This window comes from Polychytrium aggregatum (genome assembly GCF_025602895.1).
Source record: "Polychytrium aggregatum strain JEL109 chromosome Unknown BJ171scaffold_28, whole genome shotgun sequence".
NCBI lineage: Eukaryota > Fungi > Chytridiomycota > Chytridiomycetes > Polychytriales > Polychytrium > Polychytrium aggregatum.
The window spans coordinates 278,374-297,941 of NW_026516230.1; the positions used below are offsets into that span (position 1 = coordinate 278,374).

The following is a 19,568-nucleotide window of genomic DNA, read 5'->3' on the forward strand; positions in this document are numbered from 1 at the left end:
GGTGTCGTCGATGGAATGGGATGATATGTTTGCGATCTCATGACCCCGGTGTGCTGCCCATGCGGTGGATTCCTGTCCATGTTGGTTGCTGGCGTCCGCGCTGCCCCGCCAGCGCACCACAGGCGCATCCTCCATTGCTCCCGGCGATCTGCCCGCCGTCCTCGCACGATATTCTTGTTTCGGCAAACCACCCGTATCACGCGGCCGAGGGACCAGCCCGACGTGCCTCCTTCCATCACCGCGCGGCCCAGGCTTCTCCTCGCCGGGTTTCCATCGGCCGCTGCCGACTCTCTCTCTCTCGCCCGTCCGCCCGCTTTCCCCTCCCAGCTTCGCCATGTCTGCCACTTTCTCCCTCCAAGTCGCCGGCTCGCTAGTCCCGGATGTCCGTGTGTCCGTTTCTCACAACAACACCCAGCTCAGGCTGCAAACGCCGGTTCTGGCCAAGCCGCTCTATGCCGTTCCGTCGTTCCTGTATGCCCAGGACATTCACCCCGACGAGCTGAGCGCTGTCTACAAGGGCGGCGACGAAGAGTCGGCTGCTGGTATGCATCCCGCATCTCCGCATCTCCGGTCGGCCGGCTGCCTGGCTCCTTGCGTGCCCGGGGATCGTGCACCGTGTCGGCATATCGATTCGTTTGTCCTGTGCCGTTGGATACGGGGCCTCTCATCCAGCATCGCCGTGCTGCGTCTCGAGCCGTGCCTCACTGAACCTTCCAGCGTTGTCCGGCAACTCGGGCTGGCATTCTCCCTTTTTCAGTATCGCCCTTGGCCTTGACTCTCGGATCGTGTTGGTCACGCTAACTAACATGCTCCTGTGTCTGCCATTCCATCCATGCTTCTCCTTCTGACCTCTCGAACGGTCTGGATCTCTCGCTCTCTCTCCGGGTCGTAACCGTACTGGCATCTCGAACTTTGCCATCCGCAACTCGCAGCCCTGGCCGTGACCTATCTGCCGCTCAACTGCTCCCTCGGCATCACCTACGACCAGGCCCCGCCTGTCCACAACCCGACCATCGCCCAGAGCCTCCAGAACATCGCCACAGAGCCCACCGACTCGTTCTCGATCCATTTTCTGTTCCCGCATGGGCAGAAGCGCAGCGACTCGTTTTCCTATGTGGCTCTGTCGATGAAGAGCTCCGACAAGGCGCACACCCAGGAAACCTTCCAGACCCTCAAGCGCCTCATCGTCGACGAAAGGATCCTTCGAGGTACGAAAGCAGCCCGCGCGGCTCCTCGACACCCACGCCGCCTCTACTTCTCGCAAACGGGACAGCGTTGAGATGCCCTCGCTGCAGCCCTTGGTCGCTCCGTGATGTCTTCTAACCCGGTTCTGCACAGACCCCAGACCCATCTTTGTTCTGATCAACCCGTTCGGAGGAACAAAGAGTGCTCTTACTGTTTGGAATGCTCGCTGCCAGCCCATCTTTCAGCTCGCCGGCGTGCCTTACGAAGTCCAAAGTAAGTCCATTCGCGTACCAGACCTGTTCATGTTTCGCTGCTTGATTCAAACTCTCCGACGGCCGCATCTATCGAGCAGGATGTGTGCCTCTGCCAGTGTGCCCGGCTTGATCACCAGCACCCTACTTTGTCGGTTTGTTCCCTGTATCCCTTCACTCACCAAGCTCTTCGCTTGCTCCCCTCTGCTCGACGGTCTCTGTGCTTCTCCAGCGACCACGGCCAAGGGAAGCGCCACCACCAGCGCCCGAACGATCGACTATACAAAGTACCGCGCCATGGTGACTGTGAGCGGCGATGGCCTCTTCCATGAGGTCGTGGAGGGCCTATTTGATCGCCCCGACTGGCAGGAGGTTGCCACCAAGCTGCCCCTGGGCTACATTGGAGCCGGTGAGTGTCATACCCATAGCCGATGAGGCCTTGCAGTTTACCCGAACCGTTCTACACCATCAATCACCGGATGAGGGACGGGGACACCAATTCCAGCCCGGTTGCAGAGCTGTGCCTCGCTTCTTGCCAGATTGCCGTCTCATCGACTCATCTCCTGTTGGACATCTAGGCACCTCTAATGGGATGAGCTCCAACATCGGTGCCCACAGCCCCGAGATCCAGTCCCTCAATATCATCCAGAACAGCATCCGAAGCCTCGACATCATCTCGTACACCCAAAACAACAAAACCCGCTACAGTCATCTGGAGCTGCTCTTTGGTCTACTTGCAGACCTGGATATTGAGTCGGAGCAGTATCGCTGGATGGGCATCCTCCGCAACTATGTCGGCGCCATCGTGCGACTGCTGTACCTCCGCAGCACCGGATGCAAGCTCTGGCTGCTGTCCCCCGACGGCGACAAGAGGACCTCCAACATCCCGCCTGTTCCATCCTCGGTGCTCTCGGATCACAGCCAGCACGGGCCCCGGGTCACGATTGAAGCCACGACCGTCTGGACAGAGTACATTGACGAAGACATCACCAACGTCTCCGCCGTCAACTATCCCTTCATTGCCTGCGACTTCATGGCCGGTCCGCGTGCCAAGCTCAGCGACGGACTTTTGGATGTCAATATCTGCCACAGCCGCAACAAGAGCGCCTATCTCTCGGCCCTGCTCGAGGGCGAGAGCGGCAAGTATCTCCATCAGAAGGAGTTTATCTCGCGCAAATGCAGCGCAATTGTGCTGGAGCCTGGGGAACGCCGCCGATGGAAGTCAAACGATGGTCGCAGGGGTATCGTCGATGTCAGCGGCGAAGAAGTCGACCTGGCGCCAATCCTGATCCAGGTGCACCAGGGCCTTGCTCGTCTCTGCGTCCCAGCTTGGTACGACGAGAGCATGATCGAACAGGCCTGGAAGAACTGAGTGCCAGAAGGGGCTGGTATCCTGTTTTGTTCCTGGGTTGTAGCCAGCGTCGGCTGGACTGATACTTTAGCCGCATCAGCGACCATCGAATTTCAGTTGCGCTCATTGCTTGTAACGCTTCTTGGTATTGCGATTCAAGATACCTGTTGTGACACCGCCAACGCTGCCGTTTCACAACGTGAGCAGAATAAATCGATGCCTGCTCTGAAGCATGGATTACCTCCTGCCTTGCATGATAGCCAGCTGTCCATTTGTTCACGGATTCTATAATCAATTGTATCGAGTCAGCAGTGCAAATGATGATGCTGGTGCATGTCGTTCTGGAGTCACTACTCCATGATAGATTCATGCAAGAACGAAGAACGCACGAGGAAAGCACTACCGTCTCAAGACTAGACGACTATCAACCACCACCACTCACAACGACGATCCGAGTCAATCGAATCTCTTGATGAGTCTGGATTGGCCAAAGTGTAACACGGCAGAGCGACCAGCACCCATCATATTATCATTACTGGTCAGCAGAGAACGCAAAATAGAGCCGTGATCCAGTGAGTTACTAGTATGAGAACGTGAATATCGATATGCAGCGCAACCTATTCGAGGACAACAGGGTTCAAGGCGATGAAGGGTTTTGAAGCTGGGTACGGGACGATACTATCTGAGGAGCACTTCCAGCCGACCCTGAGCAATTTGATATCCCTGCTCAGCAGCTTTGCGGTACCATTCAATGGCTTTGTCAATGTCCCTGGTGACACCCAAAGAATTTTCGTAGCATTGTCCCAAAAATGTCTGTCCGTATCTATTGCCTTGATCGGCCGATCTCTGGAACCATGATATGGCTGCAGCGGGGTCACTTCGGACTCCATATCCCCATAAAGAGCATCGACCCATCATCCACTGTCCATATGAGTTGTTTTGATCGGCTGACTTCGAGAACCACTCGAAAGCCTTTGGGTCATTTTTGGGAACACCACAGCCATAATAATAACACGCTCCAATCCAAACCTGGCTGTCACTGTGACCATCTTTGGCGAGTTGCTCGAAGATACTTGCTGCCATTGAAACATCCTTGGCGATTCCGAAGCCTTGGGCAAGGGAGACGGCAAACAGATGATTGCAGAGCCAATCGTGTGTGGATCCAAGTTGGCATAACTCGGCAAACTTCCGCACAGCAGGAGAGTAAGGTGTTGTGAATGAAGCACGTCGTACCGCGAGACCATTGTTCTCTCCAAGTGGGAAGATATTCGACTGATTGTCGCGAATGAGTTGGATTCCCTTCCGCTGATCTCGTTCGGTACCTCGGCCAAGATAGAACATCCAGCCAAGCATGTGAGTGGCGATGGGTTTGTGGATTGGATCATTGGAGTGGTCGTGGATATCTTGCCAGGAGTTGAAAGCATCGGAGTCACTCTGTGGTAAACCAAGACCAAGGAAGCAAGCCCAGGCGTGAAGGAATGTTTGGCTGAGGCTGGATTCATCGTGTCCCTGGTCAGCAGCCCACTTGTAGTAAGTCATGGCTCGAGCAGTATCAATCGATGTTCCGATTCCATATTCATGACATCGACCGAGGTGGAACTGGGCTTCACGATCCCCTTTGTTTGATTGCAGTTGCGATAATTCGAAATAGTTCTTCCCTGCACTTGCATGGCCTTGATCAGCAGACTTCTGATACCAACCCAGTGCTCGAGTAGTATCAACCGATGTTCCGATTCCATGTTCATGACATCGACCAAGGTGGAATTGAGCACCAGGATGGCCATGATCAGCAGACTTCTGGTACCAACCCAGTGCTCGAGTAGTATCAACCGATGTTCCGATTCCATGTTCATGACAACGACCAAGGTGGAGCTGTGCATCGACATTTCCAGCATTAGATTGTCGCTGTGATAATTCGAAATAACTCGTTGCGGCGTTGGCATGACCTCGATCGGCAGCCTTCTGATACCAAGTCAAAGCTTGCACAGGATCAATTGGTGTTCCGATTGCATATTCAAAACACCGACCAAGGTGATACTGAGCATCGACATTTCTCTCGTCAGATTGTCGCTGTAATAATTCGAAATAGTTCTTTGCTGCACTTGCATGGCCTTGATCAACAGCCTTCTGGTACCAACCCAGTGCTTGAGAAGTATCAACTGATGTTCCGATTCCATGTTCAAAACATCGACCAAGGTGATACTGAGCACCAGGATGACCATGATCAGCAGACTTCTGATACCAACTCAGTGCTTGAGTAGTATCAACCGATGTTCCGATTCCATGTTCAAAACATCGACCAAGGTGGAGCTGGGCTTCACGATCCCATTTGTTGGATTGCAGTTGCGATAATTCGAAATAGTTCTTTGAGGCGCTTGCGTGGCCTTGATCAACAGCCTTCTGGTACCAACCCAGTGCTTGAGAAGTATCAACTGATGTTCCGATTCCATGTTCATAACATCGACCAAGGTGGAACTGGGCTTCACGATCCCATTTGTTGGATTGCAGTTGCGATAATTCGAAATAGTTCTTTGAGGCGCTTGCGTGGCCTTGATCAACAGACTTCTGATACCAACCCAGTGCTTGAGAAGTATCAACTGATGTTCCGATTCCATGTTCATGACATCGACCAAGGTGATACTGAGCACCAGGATGACCATGATCAGCAGACTTCTGATACCAACTCAGTGCTTGAGTAGTATCAACCGATGTTCCGATTCCATGTTCAAAACATCGACCAAGGTGGAGCTGGGCTTCACGATCCCATTTGTTGGATTGCAGTTGCGATAATTCGAAATAGTTCTTTGAGGCGCTTGCATGGCCTTGATCAACAGACTTCTGGTACCAACTCAGTGCTTGAGTAGTATCAACCGATGTTCCGATTCCATGTTCATGACATCGACCAAGGTGATACTGAGCATCGACATTTCCAGCATTAGATTGTCGCTGTGATAATTCGAAATAGCTCGTTGCAGCGATTGCATGACCTTGATCAACAGCCTTCTGATACCAAGTGACGGCTCCACTGAGATCGATCGATCCACCGATCCCATTCTCCAAGCAGCGTCCGAGATGGAATTGTCCGTCGGGATGCCCCTTCTGTGCTGCTCGATTGAACCAATGTCTTGCTGCAACTTGATCGCTGTCGGCCCCACGACCTTGTTCAAACCACAATCCAACCCGCATCTGTGCCTCCGATTCACCCCAATCTGCAGAGATCCTGAAACACTCAAGCGCCTTGCTCAGATCTCCGTCGTTTCCCCGAGCCTCAAGGAAGCAACCATGACTGAAGTGTGTCTGTGTGCAGAGTCGACCCGATCAGTTTGCCATCAAGGTGATCAATCGAGTGCGACCCAAAGCCATGACTCACCTGGATCACCAGTGGTCGTCGATTCATCATGATCAGTGTCCCGTGAGTGCTGGTTTGGCGACAACTCCACTCGTACATTCCATGTGGAACCTTGCACATCTGATCTCCTTGCCGTATCCACTGCGGGATGTCAACCTTCTCCCACACACTCGAGAGTGCCAGTGGATCTGTGGAGACTTTCAGGAGTTCCTCGCCCGAGACTTCTGACTGGACAAAGCATCCGTTGTGTCTGATCCACAGTGTGCGGTTGTCTTGCCAGTCAGTGGACTCGAGCAAGTCACCGTCCAAGGACAGGTTGATCGACTTGACACCGGTGTCATGGCCCTCGAGAGTCTGGATCAACTGGCCACTGTGTCCGTCCCAGATCTTGATGGTCTTGTCGCTGGACCCTGATGCGATCAACTGGCCGTCACCAGAAACCGCCACAGCACTCACATCGGCAGTGTGCTCGATGGTGGTTTGGCTGGTGGTTGAGTTGGTGGTTTGGCTGGTGGTTGAGTTGGTGGTTTGGCTGGTGGCTTTGTTTGGCAGAATGCCGCTTGTGTCGACATCCCACAGCTTGATCGACTCGTCGCTGGAGGCCGACACAACCATTGCGCCATCCACCGATATCGCCACACAGTTCACCCAGTTGCTGTGGCCCTCGAGAGTCTGCTTCAGCCGGCCCGATTCTGCGTCCCAGATCTTGATGGTGTTGTCCCACGAGCCAGAGACAATGGTCCTGCCATCGGATGAGATCTGAACAGAGGTCACATCTCTGCTGTGTCCATCGAGTGTGATTCGCTCGCCTGTGGATGACTCCCGGATCTCGATCGAGCCATCGCCGAAGCCAGACACAATCACTTGACCATTGGCCGACACAGCAACACTGTTGACCACGTTGCCGCCGTCATCCATCTCGTCGTCCTCATAATCAAAATCATCGTCATCGTCATCATCCATCTCATCGTCATCGTCAAAATCATCGTCAAAATCATCGTCGCAGTCACTGCCTCTCGCAATGGTCTGCTTCAACCGACCCGTGGTGGCATCCCAGACCATGATGCGTTTGTCGCTCGAACCAGACACAATCGTGGACCCGTCCGCTGAAACAGCCACAGAGTGAACTTCATCGCCGTGCTTGTCCATCGACAGACACAGTCGGCCAGTGGAAACGTCCCAAACACGGACTGACTTGTCGTTGGATCCAGACACAATCGAGGCACTGTCAGGAAAGAACGAGATCGATCGCACAGCGTCGCTGTATCCTTTGATCGTCCGCTTCAGCTCGCCAGTGGTGGCATCCCAGATCTTGATCATGTTGTCCCACGAGCCAGAGGCAATCAGCTTGCCGTCGGACGAGAGTGCAACACACGCAACCTCGTCGTTGTGGCCATCGATGGTGAGGACTGCTTGGCCTGTGATGGCATCCCACACCTTGATGGTCTTGTCGTTCGAGCCTGATATGAACCACTTGCCATTGGGTGAGATCGCCACAGAGTTCACTTGGCTCGAGTGACCAGTGAGTGTCATCTCACACGGATCCCAGGTGGGTGCTGGACCAGCCGTGACCAGGAACGGGATCTTGTCCTCGAGCTGGTCGGCATATGTCTTGTAGATCGCCGTCTCCTTTGGTGTGAATGCATACCCCGAGTTGTACACCTGTGGTGCACTCGCAATGATCGGGTCGGCAAACTCGCGGATGAATCGATACATGTCCTTGACCAGTTCCTTCGTGGTGTCGTCGACGATGGTGCTGGGTGCCTTGGCGATCACTCCTCGCAGCACAGCCAGTTGCTCGATGATCGGCTTGACCACATGTGTGAGCGACCCACACTCGAGCCAGAAGAACACATGAGTTTTGACGAACCGAGTGAGCACCACAGCCACATCGACCATCTCGACCGACTGCCACACCGGACTCGACTCGGCCACTCCTTCCACACACCACACAAAGTGTGTGATCCAGTGGGCGACGCTGTATCGCTGCGACGGTGTGATCTTGGCTGCGACCTTGTCCTCGAGGTCGGCGATATTGTCGTGAAAGTCGAAGATCTCGCAAATATTGATCACTGGCTTGTGCGAGAGGATCACACCGAGACATCTATTGGCAAACACCGTGTGGAACTCTTTCGATACATGCCACGGATGGCCAGTCGATGCATCGCCGAGGAGATAGTCCGCCACCGACTTGTGGTTGAACTTGACCTCGGTGTTGGTGGACTGGCTGTCTCGGGGACCCAGTCCATTGGCGCCAGGATCGAGGACCAGAGTGAGGCTCGTGAGACACTCGCGAACGACGCCGATCTCGAGTCCAAACACATCGGCGATGATCTGCGGGGTCAGGATCGACTGGGCCGTGGCGATCGCCGACACCACCGTGACCAGCTCGGCCGGGTGGCTCGATTGCGAGTGGATCTTGGCGAATGTCTTGTTGTACAACTGCCCGACATCGGCGGCGCTGTCGTTGATGTCCTTGATCGTGGCGAGTGTCACTGGGCCGTCTCTGGATGCTGAATCGACGGTGTTGAGGATCAGGTTGATCCACACGAATGTCTTGGACTGGTCCAGCAGGATGGCGACTGCCTCGGTGCGGTCCGAGTCAGTGAGAGTGCCATACACTCGCAGTCGGTGGTGGATGAACACCTCGAGATCACGGATGTTTTCCTCGCTCGAGGGTTCGATCGTCTTGGTCGGGACTCCATCGAATGCTGCCTTGATGTCCTCCTCGGGTCGGGATGTCATCAGCAACTTGAGCCACGGACGGGTCTTGTTCAGTTCGATAAACCGCACGGCAAGCAGACTGAGCAGCTGATCGCGCGGAGAGCACTCGTCGAGTGCATCCACCAGGATCATCACCGATCCCTTGGGTCTGTAGTCGCCGATGGCTTCGAGTGGATCAGCAATCACGGCCTTGAACAGATCAGGGATGCTCATCTTGTCGAGGTCGTCCTTGGTGTGGCCAGCATCGAGGAGCTTGCGGCCGATCGGCGAGTGCCACTTGCACAGACCGTATGCGATGGTGTTCAACACCACTCGTGGATCGCTCTTGCGGATGTCATTGTATTTGAGGAACAGCGCCGACACCAGCTGGTTGGTGGCTGTGAGGATGTTGGCGATCTGGGCAGCAGCGACAGATTTGCCCACTCCAGCAACGGCATTGACCCACAGGACAGTGTCGGTGGTGTCCTGGTTGACCCAGTTGGTGGTTTGGTCGAAGAGCCACTGGCGGGTTCCCTCGACATACAGATCCTCGAGTGCACGTCTGTCCAGAGTCGAGTCGATGGGATCGAGGAGGGATCGCAGGAGCGAGTTCTGTTCTTTGGTGAGTTGGATGGGACTATCCTTGTGGTATGTTGCTCCTTGGACTGCTGCCGTCTTGGTCTTGGTGATCAGGTTTCGGATATTGGGGACAAGCCTGAGTTTGGTGGATGGGTGAATGAGTGAGTGGATGAGTGAGTGAGTGAGTGAGTGAATGAGTGAGTGAGTGAGTGAGTGAGTGAGTGAGTGAGTGAGTGAGTGAGTGAGCGTTCAGGTTGTTCAGGTTTGGATATGATGATCAGTCGGCATGGCGAGTGACTGTTACCTCTTGAGAGCATTTTCATCAGCAGCATCGAGAGCCTGGAGCTTCATCAAGTCGCTGAACGTCTGCTGGATGGTCATCGGAAGTCCGTCGACCAGTGGGCTCTTGTTGTGGATCGGAGGATAACGAGGAAAGACGCTCGTATTGGGAAAGTATTTCTTGGATAGATCCTCGCCATCAACATGTCGCTTCGACCACATGAAGATTGGCTGGATGACAACATGCTGGCCGGTGGTGTCCTCATCCTTCATTCTCTTGAGAGCGTGCTGGATCTGTGGAGGGAGTGAGGGCGAGAGTGAGTGAGATTGGACTGGCCCACCCTCCAGCGTCGATGCTGTCGGCTCGCTCGTTACCTCGAGCAACTGGTTGTCTGGCTTGAGGTGGGCCTCGAAGGTGCGTTTCAGACCCTCCTCCGACAGCAACAAGACAATCACATTCGATCGATACAGCCCGTTGATGAAACCCTGCTCCCAGTCAGCGCCGTCACAAAGGCAGAGGCTGTCGAGATATATATGGGCTGCTGTCTCGCCCCGACTGTTGGCCGACAGGGCTCCATGCAGGGCCATGGCATTAACGGTGTCACTGCTGACTCGATAGCTGCGACGGGTGTGAGGAGTCAGTTGGTGGCGAGTGGGTCCGATGAGAAATGCGATGGCTCGCCCACCTGATGAACACATCGTGAATGTCATATTCCAACTGGCACTTCCACTCTGCAGTCGGAGTCGCTGGAGTGTAGTCTCGAGGCTGCATGATGATGGTCGGTGGTGTATTTGCTGCTGCAAGGTGAGGGTCAGGCTGGATGGCAACAGTCGGCGGGTTGGAGGCATGTGCCGCTTGGGCCCTTTGCAGCTTCTTGATAGCCCCTGGCTTCATTCCGATCTCCTTCATGTCATCCACACTGAGGGCGAGAAGCTGGAACACATGGCCGATTGTCAGGAGCAGTTGGCTGATCGGCAGGGGCGCAGAGCGACATCCATGTTGCCTCTGCTCACCAGCTCGACCGTGTCGTATTCGTTCTCCAGGATGACATTCTTGTATCGAACAAGGTCGCTTTGCTGGAGGAACTCGTCGAAGGCGCCCCCTGGATCCATGTCAATAACGCCTCGCGGGGTGGGTGTATGAGCGAGATCGGCCTGGTATCGTGGACGAGGATGCTGTCCTGTCGCTTGGGGCGATGGAGGCTGAGGAGATTTGGAGGGAAAGAGGAGGACAGAGGCCATTTCATCTCTCGCCCGAACGCCACCCATTCCGTCGACTCACTCGCCATCCACTTGTCGTCAACACTGTGCACACAATCAACCAGCAACCTGGTGTGCTTCTGGCTGCGACTCTCTGATGGCAACATACAGCTCTCATCTGTGATGGCCATCCTTCGAGATCCACCGGCTCCAAGTGCACAGCGTCAACGGACGATCAACGAAGCTCCACTCCACACTCAAGGTTCCAGAGCGGTCAGCAAACGACGCCTTGCCTGCGAGATATCCACGGACGGTGCTGGCTGCTCGCTCTGACCGATCACATTCACCCATCAACCACCCACAGCGGCAGCCATGGATGCAGCAGCCGAGCCATCTCCGTCTCCGGTCCTGGATCGCGAAGTATGCTCCAGGAGTGGATGAGCAGCAGATCATGGGATACACCACCAGCACTAGCTGTCTGGGGTTCCTCAAGCCCATCAATAATCGCTTTTGTCGATGAATTCCTCACAAACGGTGAACTTTCATGGAAACAGGGTGTCCCAATCCTCATATCTTGGCTGCCGCTAGTATCCGCTATGCTCCAAACCATGACCAAGTGATCCGCAACCCACGGGCGGCGGGAGTCTGTGGATCGCATTGTCATCGTGATATCCCAAACTTGAACCTTCGTTCAAACCACCCATCCCCAGACCCGCCGGCACACAGCGGACTGCATCCGCCTGCATCATCCCCGATGCACCCCAGCGCAATGCACCGCCAGCGCGGGTTGTGTCATGCGCGCCTTCACTCCGACTGGGCGGAGCTCCAAGCGCTCTGGCCTCGTCCTCCTCTGTCGAGACATTATATCAAGATTCAGATCGCTTTCCCTTCGATCTCGGGTCTCTCTCATTGATCGATCCTTGCTCAACCAGTGTTTTGTTGCTGCTGCGGCTGCCACCGATGCTCTCCACCGCACCCAGCCAGCCTCATTCCTGTCATATCCACGGTACGGACCACGACCTGTTCCTCTCATACCAAGCCCAGACTGATGCCGACACTGTCCAGGCTCTGAAGGAGGTGCTCACCTCAGTCGCCCTTCGTCGATATGGCAAACCCCTTTCCGTCTTCCACGATGTCGACTGCCTCAACAATCCCAACGACCCTCCAGCCAGTTCTATCAGTGCCCTCCCCACCAGCAAGGCCGTCTTCCTGCTCCTCAGCAAAGCCTCGATGGACCTGATGAAGGACAAGGTCCTCTCAAGCCAAGAGGACAGCGCCGTCCTCGAAATCAAGACCGCCCTCGATCTCAAGGATGCCAATCCCGCTCTGCCTGTCCTTCCCCTCGGAATCGCCACCAAGGAAACCAAGGATGGTGTCGATGGCTTCACTCCCGTCTTGCCGAACATGGTGTCCCTCCCCGACGACCCTGCCTTTGCCCCTCTCAAACAGACCCTCACCAGAATGAACCAGCTGCAGCCATATGGCTTTCGTCCCGACCAGATGCACAAACGAGTTTACCATCTCCTCAATCTCGTCCATCCGGTTCAAGTGGATGATAGCACCAGCCGGGTCCTCGACACTGTCTTCTGCGACTCCAACTTCCGAGTCGATCCCACTCACTTGGACACCTTGCTCAAGCAGCTCACCCTGACTGGCCGCGCCGTCATCTCCGGCATGGGTGGTATGGGCAAGTCCGTCCTGGCCAGCCAGATCGTTCATTTCATGATGGGTACTCTCAATGTGAGCAACAAGGACGACCTTCTCGCCATCCAAGCCGAGACCATCGGCACCAAACCGCAGTACAGCCAAGTCTTCTGGATCAACTGTGCCAGCGAATCTACGGCCATCGACAGCCTCATGGGTATCTTCCCAGACATGCAATCTAGCGACATCAAAGAACACGCCTCGAGGTTCCTCGCCAGCAACCGCAACTATCTTCTCATCATCGACAATGTCGATGACATCAGCGTGGCCGATTCTGTGTTTGAGCACTCCAAGTCGGTCGGGTTCGGCGGCGATGTGATCGTGACGACTCGGCTTCCGCTTCTTCCCGACGGCGCCTTGCTCAATGCCATGAGTGCAAACCTCCCCGAGTTCCAGCAGGATCCGCTCAGGCTTTCGTCATGGCCCAGCCATGTGGCTCTCGAGTACCTGGTCTCGACCACACCCACGCTTGCTGCAAAGCTCGACTCTGACGAAGCCAAAACAAAGCTGCAGAGTCTCATCGCCAAAGTCGATGGCTATCCCTTGGTCATTCAAGCGCTCCGCAGCTATGCCGAGTGTGGCGGCAGTCTGCTCGACGACATTGAGACGAACTTTGAAGACATTCTCCGGGACAAGAATGGTGAAGACAGCAACCGATCTTCCCTCGGCGCTGTCGTCCATCTTGCAATTGAGGCTCTGATGAGGCGAGGAGAAGATGGCGCCGAGGCGTGCAAGATGTTTGGGGCCGTCACTCTGCTGGGTCCGGATGCCATTTCCTCTGAGCTTCTCAAATCCATTGCCGAGGAAATGAAGCTCTCTACAGCCCGTAAGTGTGGAAGCGTTCCTTGCTGCGAGATGTACTTGCCTATCGACAACCCGTCTAACTGCAGCCTTTCCTCCCAGCGTCAACCCTGACGCACGTCCTTTGCGAGAGCGGCTTCCTTCGAGGTGGTGCCAACGATATGTTCCACACCCACGCCTTGATCCAGAAGGTTGCTCATGATTTGATCAAGCATCGCAGTGATTTCAATATTGACGATATCGAAGAAGCCACCGGCAAATCCCTCTTGGCGCTCACGGAGTCGCTGGACCTGCAGTCCCTCCCGCTCTCGGATCACTTGGAGCAGTATGCCTGCATGGCGATTCCGGAAGTGCATACAAAGGAGCTGCACGGCTCCATCAAACTTCAGATAGCCCTCCTGGCACAAAAGCGTGCCCTGTACTCCAAGGCCATGCGAACCCACCAGCAAAACCTGGAGCGGTCCATACAATACTATGGGACTAGAGATCAACTCTTTGTCGCCCATATTCTTGGCGGCATTGGTAAGACCGCAGCGAGCCAGGGCCGCTACGAGGAGGCAATCCAGTACCATCAAGAGGCTTTGGATATCCAGGTCAGGCTCTGCGGCACACGAGAAGATCTCGGTGTTGCAGCCACAATCGTCGAGCTTGCCAATCTCGAGAGCGCCCAGAGTCGATACGATGCCGCCAACGCGCTGCTTCAAGAAGCATTAGACATCACTATCAAAGTCCATGGAACCCGCGAGCACTCTGACGTTTCGGAAATATTATTGGAGAAGGCAACCCTCGATGAAATGGAATTCCGTTTCGATGCCGCCATACAGCATTACGAAGAAGCCATCGAAATCGAAACCAAGGTTCGCAAGACTCGGCAGACCCAGGTTGTAGCCGACATCATCTATCACATCGGTTCGACCCTCAGCACCCAAAATCGCTTTGACGAGGCCTTCCGCCGCTACCAAGAGGCACTTGGAATAGTCCGAAACGACCACGCAGCCCACGCTTCCCCTCTTACTGCCATGATCCTCCAAAACATGGGCTTTGCAGCCGCCAAGCTGGGTCAATACGAAGATGCCCGCCGGTACTACCAGGGGTCGCTCGACATCAACACCAAGATATATGGCACGCGCGACCACCCCAGCGTCTCCGAGATCCTCTATTGGATGGGCATCCTGGCCAAAGACCAGGGGCGCTACGACGAGGCCGTGGCTCTCTACGAAGAAGCCGTAGCCGTCAAAACCAGAATCTTTGGAACGCGAGACCATCCGCAGATCGCGACCGTGCTATTTTCTCTCGGCTTTGTCTCGTATCGCCAGGGTCGCCTGGACGATTCTCTTCGATACTACCAGGAGGCACTCCGAATCAACATCCAAACCTTTGGCACCAGAATGCACTCGGATGTGGCCCATGTGCTCTACAGCCTCGGCGAAACCAAGAGAGCCCAGCGACAGCTGGACGATGCCAGAGCCTACTACCAGGAGGCATATGACATCTTCATGTCCATCTATGGCACCCGTGAGCATCCAAATGTCGCTGTCGCCCTCATGGGCTTGGGCAACGTCGCCAAGAGCCAGGGCCGGATCGACGAGGCCTACGGTCACATCCACGCGCAGCTTGATATCTACACCAAGCTCTACGGAACGCACGAGCAGCCCGATGTTGCGCTCTCGATGGTGGGGCTCGGCAACCTACTGAGTATACAGCGGCGCTTTGACGAGGCATCAAAGTACTATGCCGATGCTCTCCGGATCCAGATCAAGCTCTTTGGCACCCGCCAGCACCTCCAAGTGGCCAGGACCCTCATGGCTATGGGCAACAACGCCGAGCGCCAAGATCATCACGACGACGCACTCCAATACTTCCAGGAGGAAGTCGACATATTTCGCAAAGTCTCTGGCTCCGACAAGCTCCCTGAGGTGTCCACGACCTTGGTGAAGATGGGGAAGATTGCCAAGCGACAAGGCCGCGACAACGCCGCCCATGGCTATTTCCAGCAGGCACTCGATGTGGCCCTGAAGCTCTACGAAACTCCCGACCATCCGACGGTTGCATCGATCCGTATCGAGCTCAGCAAGCTTGGTCGCGACCAAAGCGTGGACGGGCACTCGCTCGAGCAGCTGCAGGAGGAACTGGATCTGAAAGCCAAGGCGCTCGGAACTCGGGTTCACGTCGATGTTGCCCGTCTGCTTGCCACCATGGGCCACAAAGCCAGGAACCAAGAGCAGTTTGCTGACGCACATAGATTCTTCAGCGAGGAGCTTGCGATCCACACCGAGCTCAACGGCACGGTCGAGCATCTGTCCGTTGCCAAAGCGCATGTGTCGCTCGGACTCGTTTCCAAGTCACAAGGTGACCTTGATGTCGCTCTGGAGCACTTCCGAGTGGCCGTTGGCATATTTGAGACCATCCATGAAACCCGCGACCACCTCGACATTGCAAAATCGCTTGCCAGCATCGGAACTGTGCTGTGGAAGCAGGGCTTCCTGGACGACGCCCTGGACTGCTTACAGGAGTGTCTCGACATCTTTGTCAGAGTCTATGACACTTGGGAGCACTACGAGGTCGCTCGGACGGTCGAAACTATCGCTGTCTTGAACGACAGGCGCGGCAACCATAACGAGGCCCTTCGCAACTTCCGGGAGGCGTATTCGATCTACAAGCGCCTGTATCATAACGACTTGCATCCGGCTGTTCAAAAGGTCCAGCGGGAGATTTCTCGGCTCACGAGGCGACGGTGGTAGAGGGATGAGAGCCGCCTGATCGTGGGTGCTCTCCGTGCGTATGGGAGAATGACTGGGTGCAGCATGTCGGCGAGCGTATGAGATCGGGCGAGGGAGTTTGTTCGGCCCTTGGCGGTGCTGGCATTCGTATTCGTGACTTTGAGATCAAGACGTACTTACAGCGTTCCAAGAACAAGATGAGATGCTGCGCAATTATCATCGAACATGCAAGATAGTGTGGGTCCGATAAACCCGGCTGCAGCAAATGCTGATCACCTCGACAGCCTCCGAAGTGAAGGCTGCGGGGTCGTGTATCAAAGGCCATGGTGATCCAATGGCAGTTTACAACAGTATCCGGGGAAAATAACCGAGGAGGGAGGGTCAAAGCAATGGATATTTATAAGATACAATAATTAAGGTAAATCAAACCCTCCGCCCATGAGGTGCATCGTGTCATTTTTGGGAGAGAGATCTACAGCCAACTGGTGGAGATTCGGGGAAGAATCCTGGAGACTGCGGTCGACGAATCCGCATAGCACACGATCGTCGTTGAGACGGCAGAGAGCATGAAGGTCATCATGGAGAAGAAGCAGTAGGCGCCGAGGGCAAAGCCGATTGAGCAGTAGGTGATGTAGTGGACGTTGGTCTGGGGAATGGACTTGTCGCTCTCGATGCTAGCAATCGCGGCCAGGCCCGTGATGAGGCCGACGGTCACTCCACCGAGAACGACGACAGAGTCAACCAGGTTATCGACGATGACCTGGCAGTGAAATGTTGTTTGGTATTTCAGAAAGGATGGAAGAGAAGGAGCAGGAACGTGAAGCGTCAGTGGGAAAGTGCAGACCTGGAGGGAAGGTCGCTGTAGCCGAAGCGACGGATGGTTGCATCATCGCTGGCAGTGGCTGCGACTACATTGGCTCTGGTGCGCCGAGCGTTCGCAGAGCAAGACTCACCGGTCCAAGTCCCTCGCTCTCGAGGAGACGCCATGTTGACTTGGCAGCCTGACAGAAGCTGTCTCCGTAGACGGCCACATGGGCAAAGGCAAACTTTGCAACGAGTGCAGCAGGGGAGGAAGCGAAAGCGTCAGTCGACTTGCTGTTTTTTGTGGCGGTTCGGACATGCTCAAAGCTTGACGAGCTCGCCCGACAGTTGGATGCACGGCTGCCTCCAATGCCGATGGACATGCTGAGACAGAGAGTCGTTCGTGCGGAGCTACTCACGTGGTTGAAGTAGTAGAGGATATCCTGCAGAATCACCAGAATACATATCAGGCAACACCGGATCAGGGCCAGGATGAAGTTGTCGCCGTTATCGTCACCCATGTTTTGTGCAATGTTTGCCAGATAGCGGAGGGTCTGGATGATTGAGATCAGGAGAGAGCCAAAGCAGATCGAGCCAAAGCTGCTGGTTAGGGCTCGGCCGGCGGCTCTGAGGGTGGGGAGTTGTGTCGGGATGTGGATTTTCCCAGAGGCATCGAGGGTTCCCTGGTAGAAAACGAGAGCCAGGAGCCCCGAGCAAGTCACATAGACAACGTTCTGGATCACTTGGAGGGTCCAGAAGAGTATCAGGGCTGTTCGTGAGCGGGGGAGGCATGGGGATGGCGTGGATTGTCCAGTGTTGATTCGGTTGTGTGATGGATGGGTACGCCGCATGTTAGTGTCTGCAGGTCTGTACCCCTTCCATTTGCACAAATCAGTATGTCGCAGCCTTACCAAGGCCAACCAGCACGGAGATCAGCATGGTGTTGTTGGACTGCACGATTTGGCCAGAGCTTGGGTCGACGGTGAAGTATTTGTTCAGAACAATGTTCGTGATGCCGTACGATGTGGCCAGCCATGTCACAATGAAGAACAGGGAGATGATCATGCCGAGGAAGGAAGCAAAGATCGTGGCCGGGAACTGTCGAGTGATATACGATGAGGCCTTGTAGCTGCGATGATGAGCAAGACCAAAGCGGGATGAGATGGTCGGCACAAGCCATGGCTGGAGGCAGAGCACAGCGTACCAGACCCAAGCAGCTGAATACCCGCTCGCTGGGCTTTGGAGGTCCATGCATCAATCAGCCGGGGTTGGATGTACTCACAAGTTGGCGACACCTTCGCTAGTTTCATAGAAGCTCAAGGAACCCCAAACGTACAGCCCCGCAAGGATGATCACCACGCAGCCGGAAACTATGTTCCTGACGCCGCCGTAAGAGATCACATAGGCACCAATCAGGATAATAAAGACGCAGAAGACGCCATAGAAGAGGTTCATCATGAACCGGGGGATCCTGGATTGTAGTAGCGGACCGGTGTTTGTGAGCCAGTCATCCACACAAGAACCGAGCACCGACCAGAGCGCCAGGGCGAATGCATACGGCCAAGGGAACATTGGGATACATACGCCTGAATCAGACCGACCGCAAGAAGCGTCGCGCCAAGGGCAGTCGCCAGCATGGTGATCATGGGATGAATAACCTGCCAGAAGCTGACCCCTGCAGTGAACACCGTATTTGTCGGGCTGCCTGGGTTCTGGAGCGAAGCGATGGTGTTTGGAATGCCCAGGTAGGCCGCATAGACGAAGGCACCCAAGCCTGCAAGGAACAGAGCGGCGGCCCAGAGATCCTGGATCGGTCGTTGGCCGGATAGACGAGGAAGGCGTTAGATGGCTGGCTTCGGACCGGCTGGACAGGTCGCTGCAACGGCTGCAGAACAGAGCGACGGCAGCAACACCAACCCTCCATGGACGTCGCTCGACGATCTTGGAAGACTGTTGCGGGTTTGACCCGGAGGCGCTGTTCTGCAATGGATTCTCGCCCGATTGCAGCTCGGCTTTCGTTTGGTTCTTTTTTCCGAACATGGGGGTAACACTAGCTGGCAAGCGAGAATCAGGCAGCCGGAGCTGGAGGGAAGGTCGAGAGTGGTGGAGTGGTTGGAGACCGCTGGGGGGGGGGAGGGCACACCCTGGCATTTATCTGCAATCCCCGGCGCGATGATACCCGGTATCATCGCAGCAGAACCTGGTGGTGCACCAACGCGCGGACCCAACATATTCTCCAGCACCGCCTCCACCGCGATTGGGATGGCCGGTATCAATGTGGCGGTGAGTGCCTTGTTGCCGCGCCCGGGCCAGCTGCCGTGCCACAAACTGCCATTCTGGGCAGCGAGCCGGCCTGGCCCTGGTCGCAGCGATCCCGTGCACCAGCCCGCAGAATCAAGAAGCATCGCTGGGAGTGTCCGAAGCGGGGCTGCCAGGAAGAACCATCTCCGAGGCGCTAGCTGGCGATCGCCTGGTGGCTTCTGCTGTTTCGGTGATCTGCCTCTGTGAAGGACCGCACAACTCGACACCCAGCGCCGACACGTCCGGTTTCCTGTGGAGACCAGACTCCAAGAATGTGTGTTTCGGCAGCTTGCCCGAGGAGCCTTGCGATATGTGGAGCGGATAGCGCACCTCGGTTTGGTTGG

The 19,568-nt window shown here is 55.4% G+C and overlaps 4 protein-coding genes across 4 annotated transcripts; 2 read left to right on the forward strand and 2 right to left on the reverse strand.

Moving 5' to 3' along the window:
* Positions 1-929: 929 nt before the first annotated feature.
* On the forward strand, positions 930-3,078 carry BJ171DRAFT_162298 (ATP-NAD kinase-like domain-containing protein). Its single transcript, XM_053105880.1, has 4 exons — positions 930-1,208; positions 1,339-1,458; positions 1,669-1,845; positions 2,015-3,078. The coding sequence occupies exons 1-4, from the start codon at positions 1,127-1,129 to the stop codon at positions 2,806-2,808; spliced, it is 1,173 nt and encodes a 390-aa protein (XP_052964919.1). The 5' UTR covers positions 930-1,126; the 3' UTR covers positions 2,809-3,078.
* Position 3,079: 1 nt separating this feature from the next.
* BJ171DRAFT_162423 (uncharacterized protein) lies at positions 3,080-6,087 on the reverse strand. Its single transcript, XM_053105881.1, has one exon. The coding sequence runs from the start codon at positions 5,971-5,973 to the stop codon at positions 3,466-3,468; it is 2,508 nt and encodes an 835-aa protein (XP_052964920.1). The 5' UTR covers positions 5,974-6,087; the 3' UTR covers positions 3,080-3,465.
* Positions 6,088-12,645: 6,558 nt separating this feature from the next.
* On the forward strand, positions 12,646-16,556 carry BJ171DRAFT_512295 (uncharacterized protein). The gene is made up of 2 exons (XM_053111647.1): positions 12,646-13,427; positions 13,505-16,556. Exons 1-2 carry the CDS (start codon positions 12,755-12,757, stop codon positions 16,141-16,143), a joined length of 3,312 nt encoding a protein of 1,103 aa, XP_052964921.1. The 5' UTR covers positions 12,646-12,754; the 3' UTR covers positions 16,144-16,556.
* Positions 16,557-16,594: 38 nt separating this feature from the next.
* BJ171DRAFT_625894 (plasma-membrane choline transporter-domain-containing protein) lies at positions 16,595-18,963 on the reverse strand (the record flags this gene model as incomplete). The annotated part of the gene is made up of 7 exons (XM_053115516.1): positions 16,595-16,882; positions 17,076-17,168; positions 17,343-17,692; positions 17,835-18,052; positions 18,206-18,394; positions 18,508-18,728; positions 18,841-18,963. 7 exons carry the CDS (start codon positions 18,961-18,963, stop codon positions 16,595-16,597), a joined length of 1,482 nt encoding a protein of 493 aa, XP_052964922.1.
* Positions 18,964-19,568: the final 605 nt, after the last annotated feature.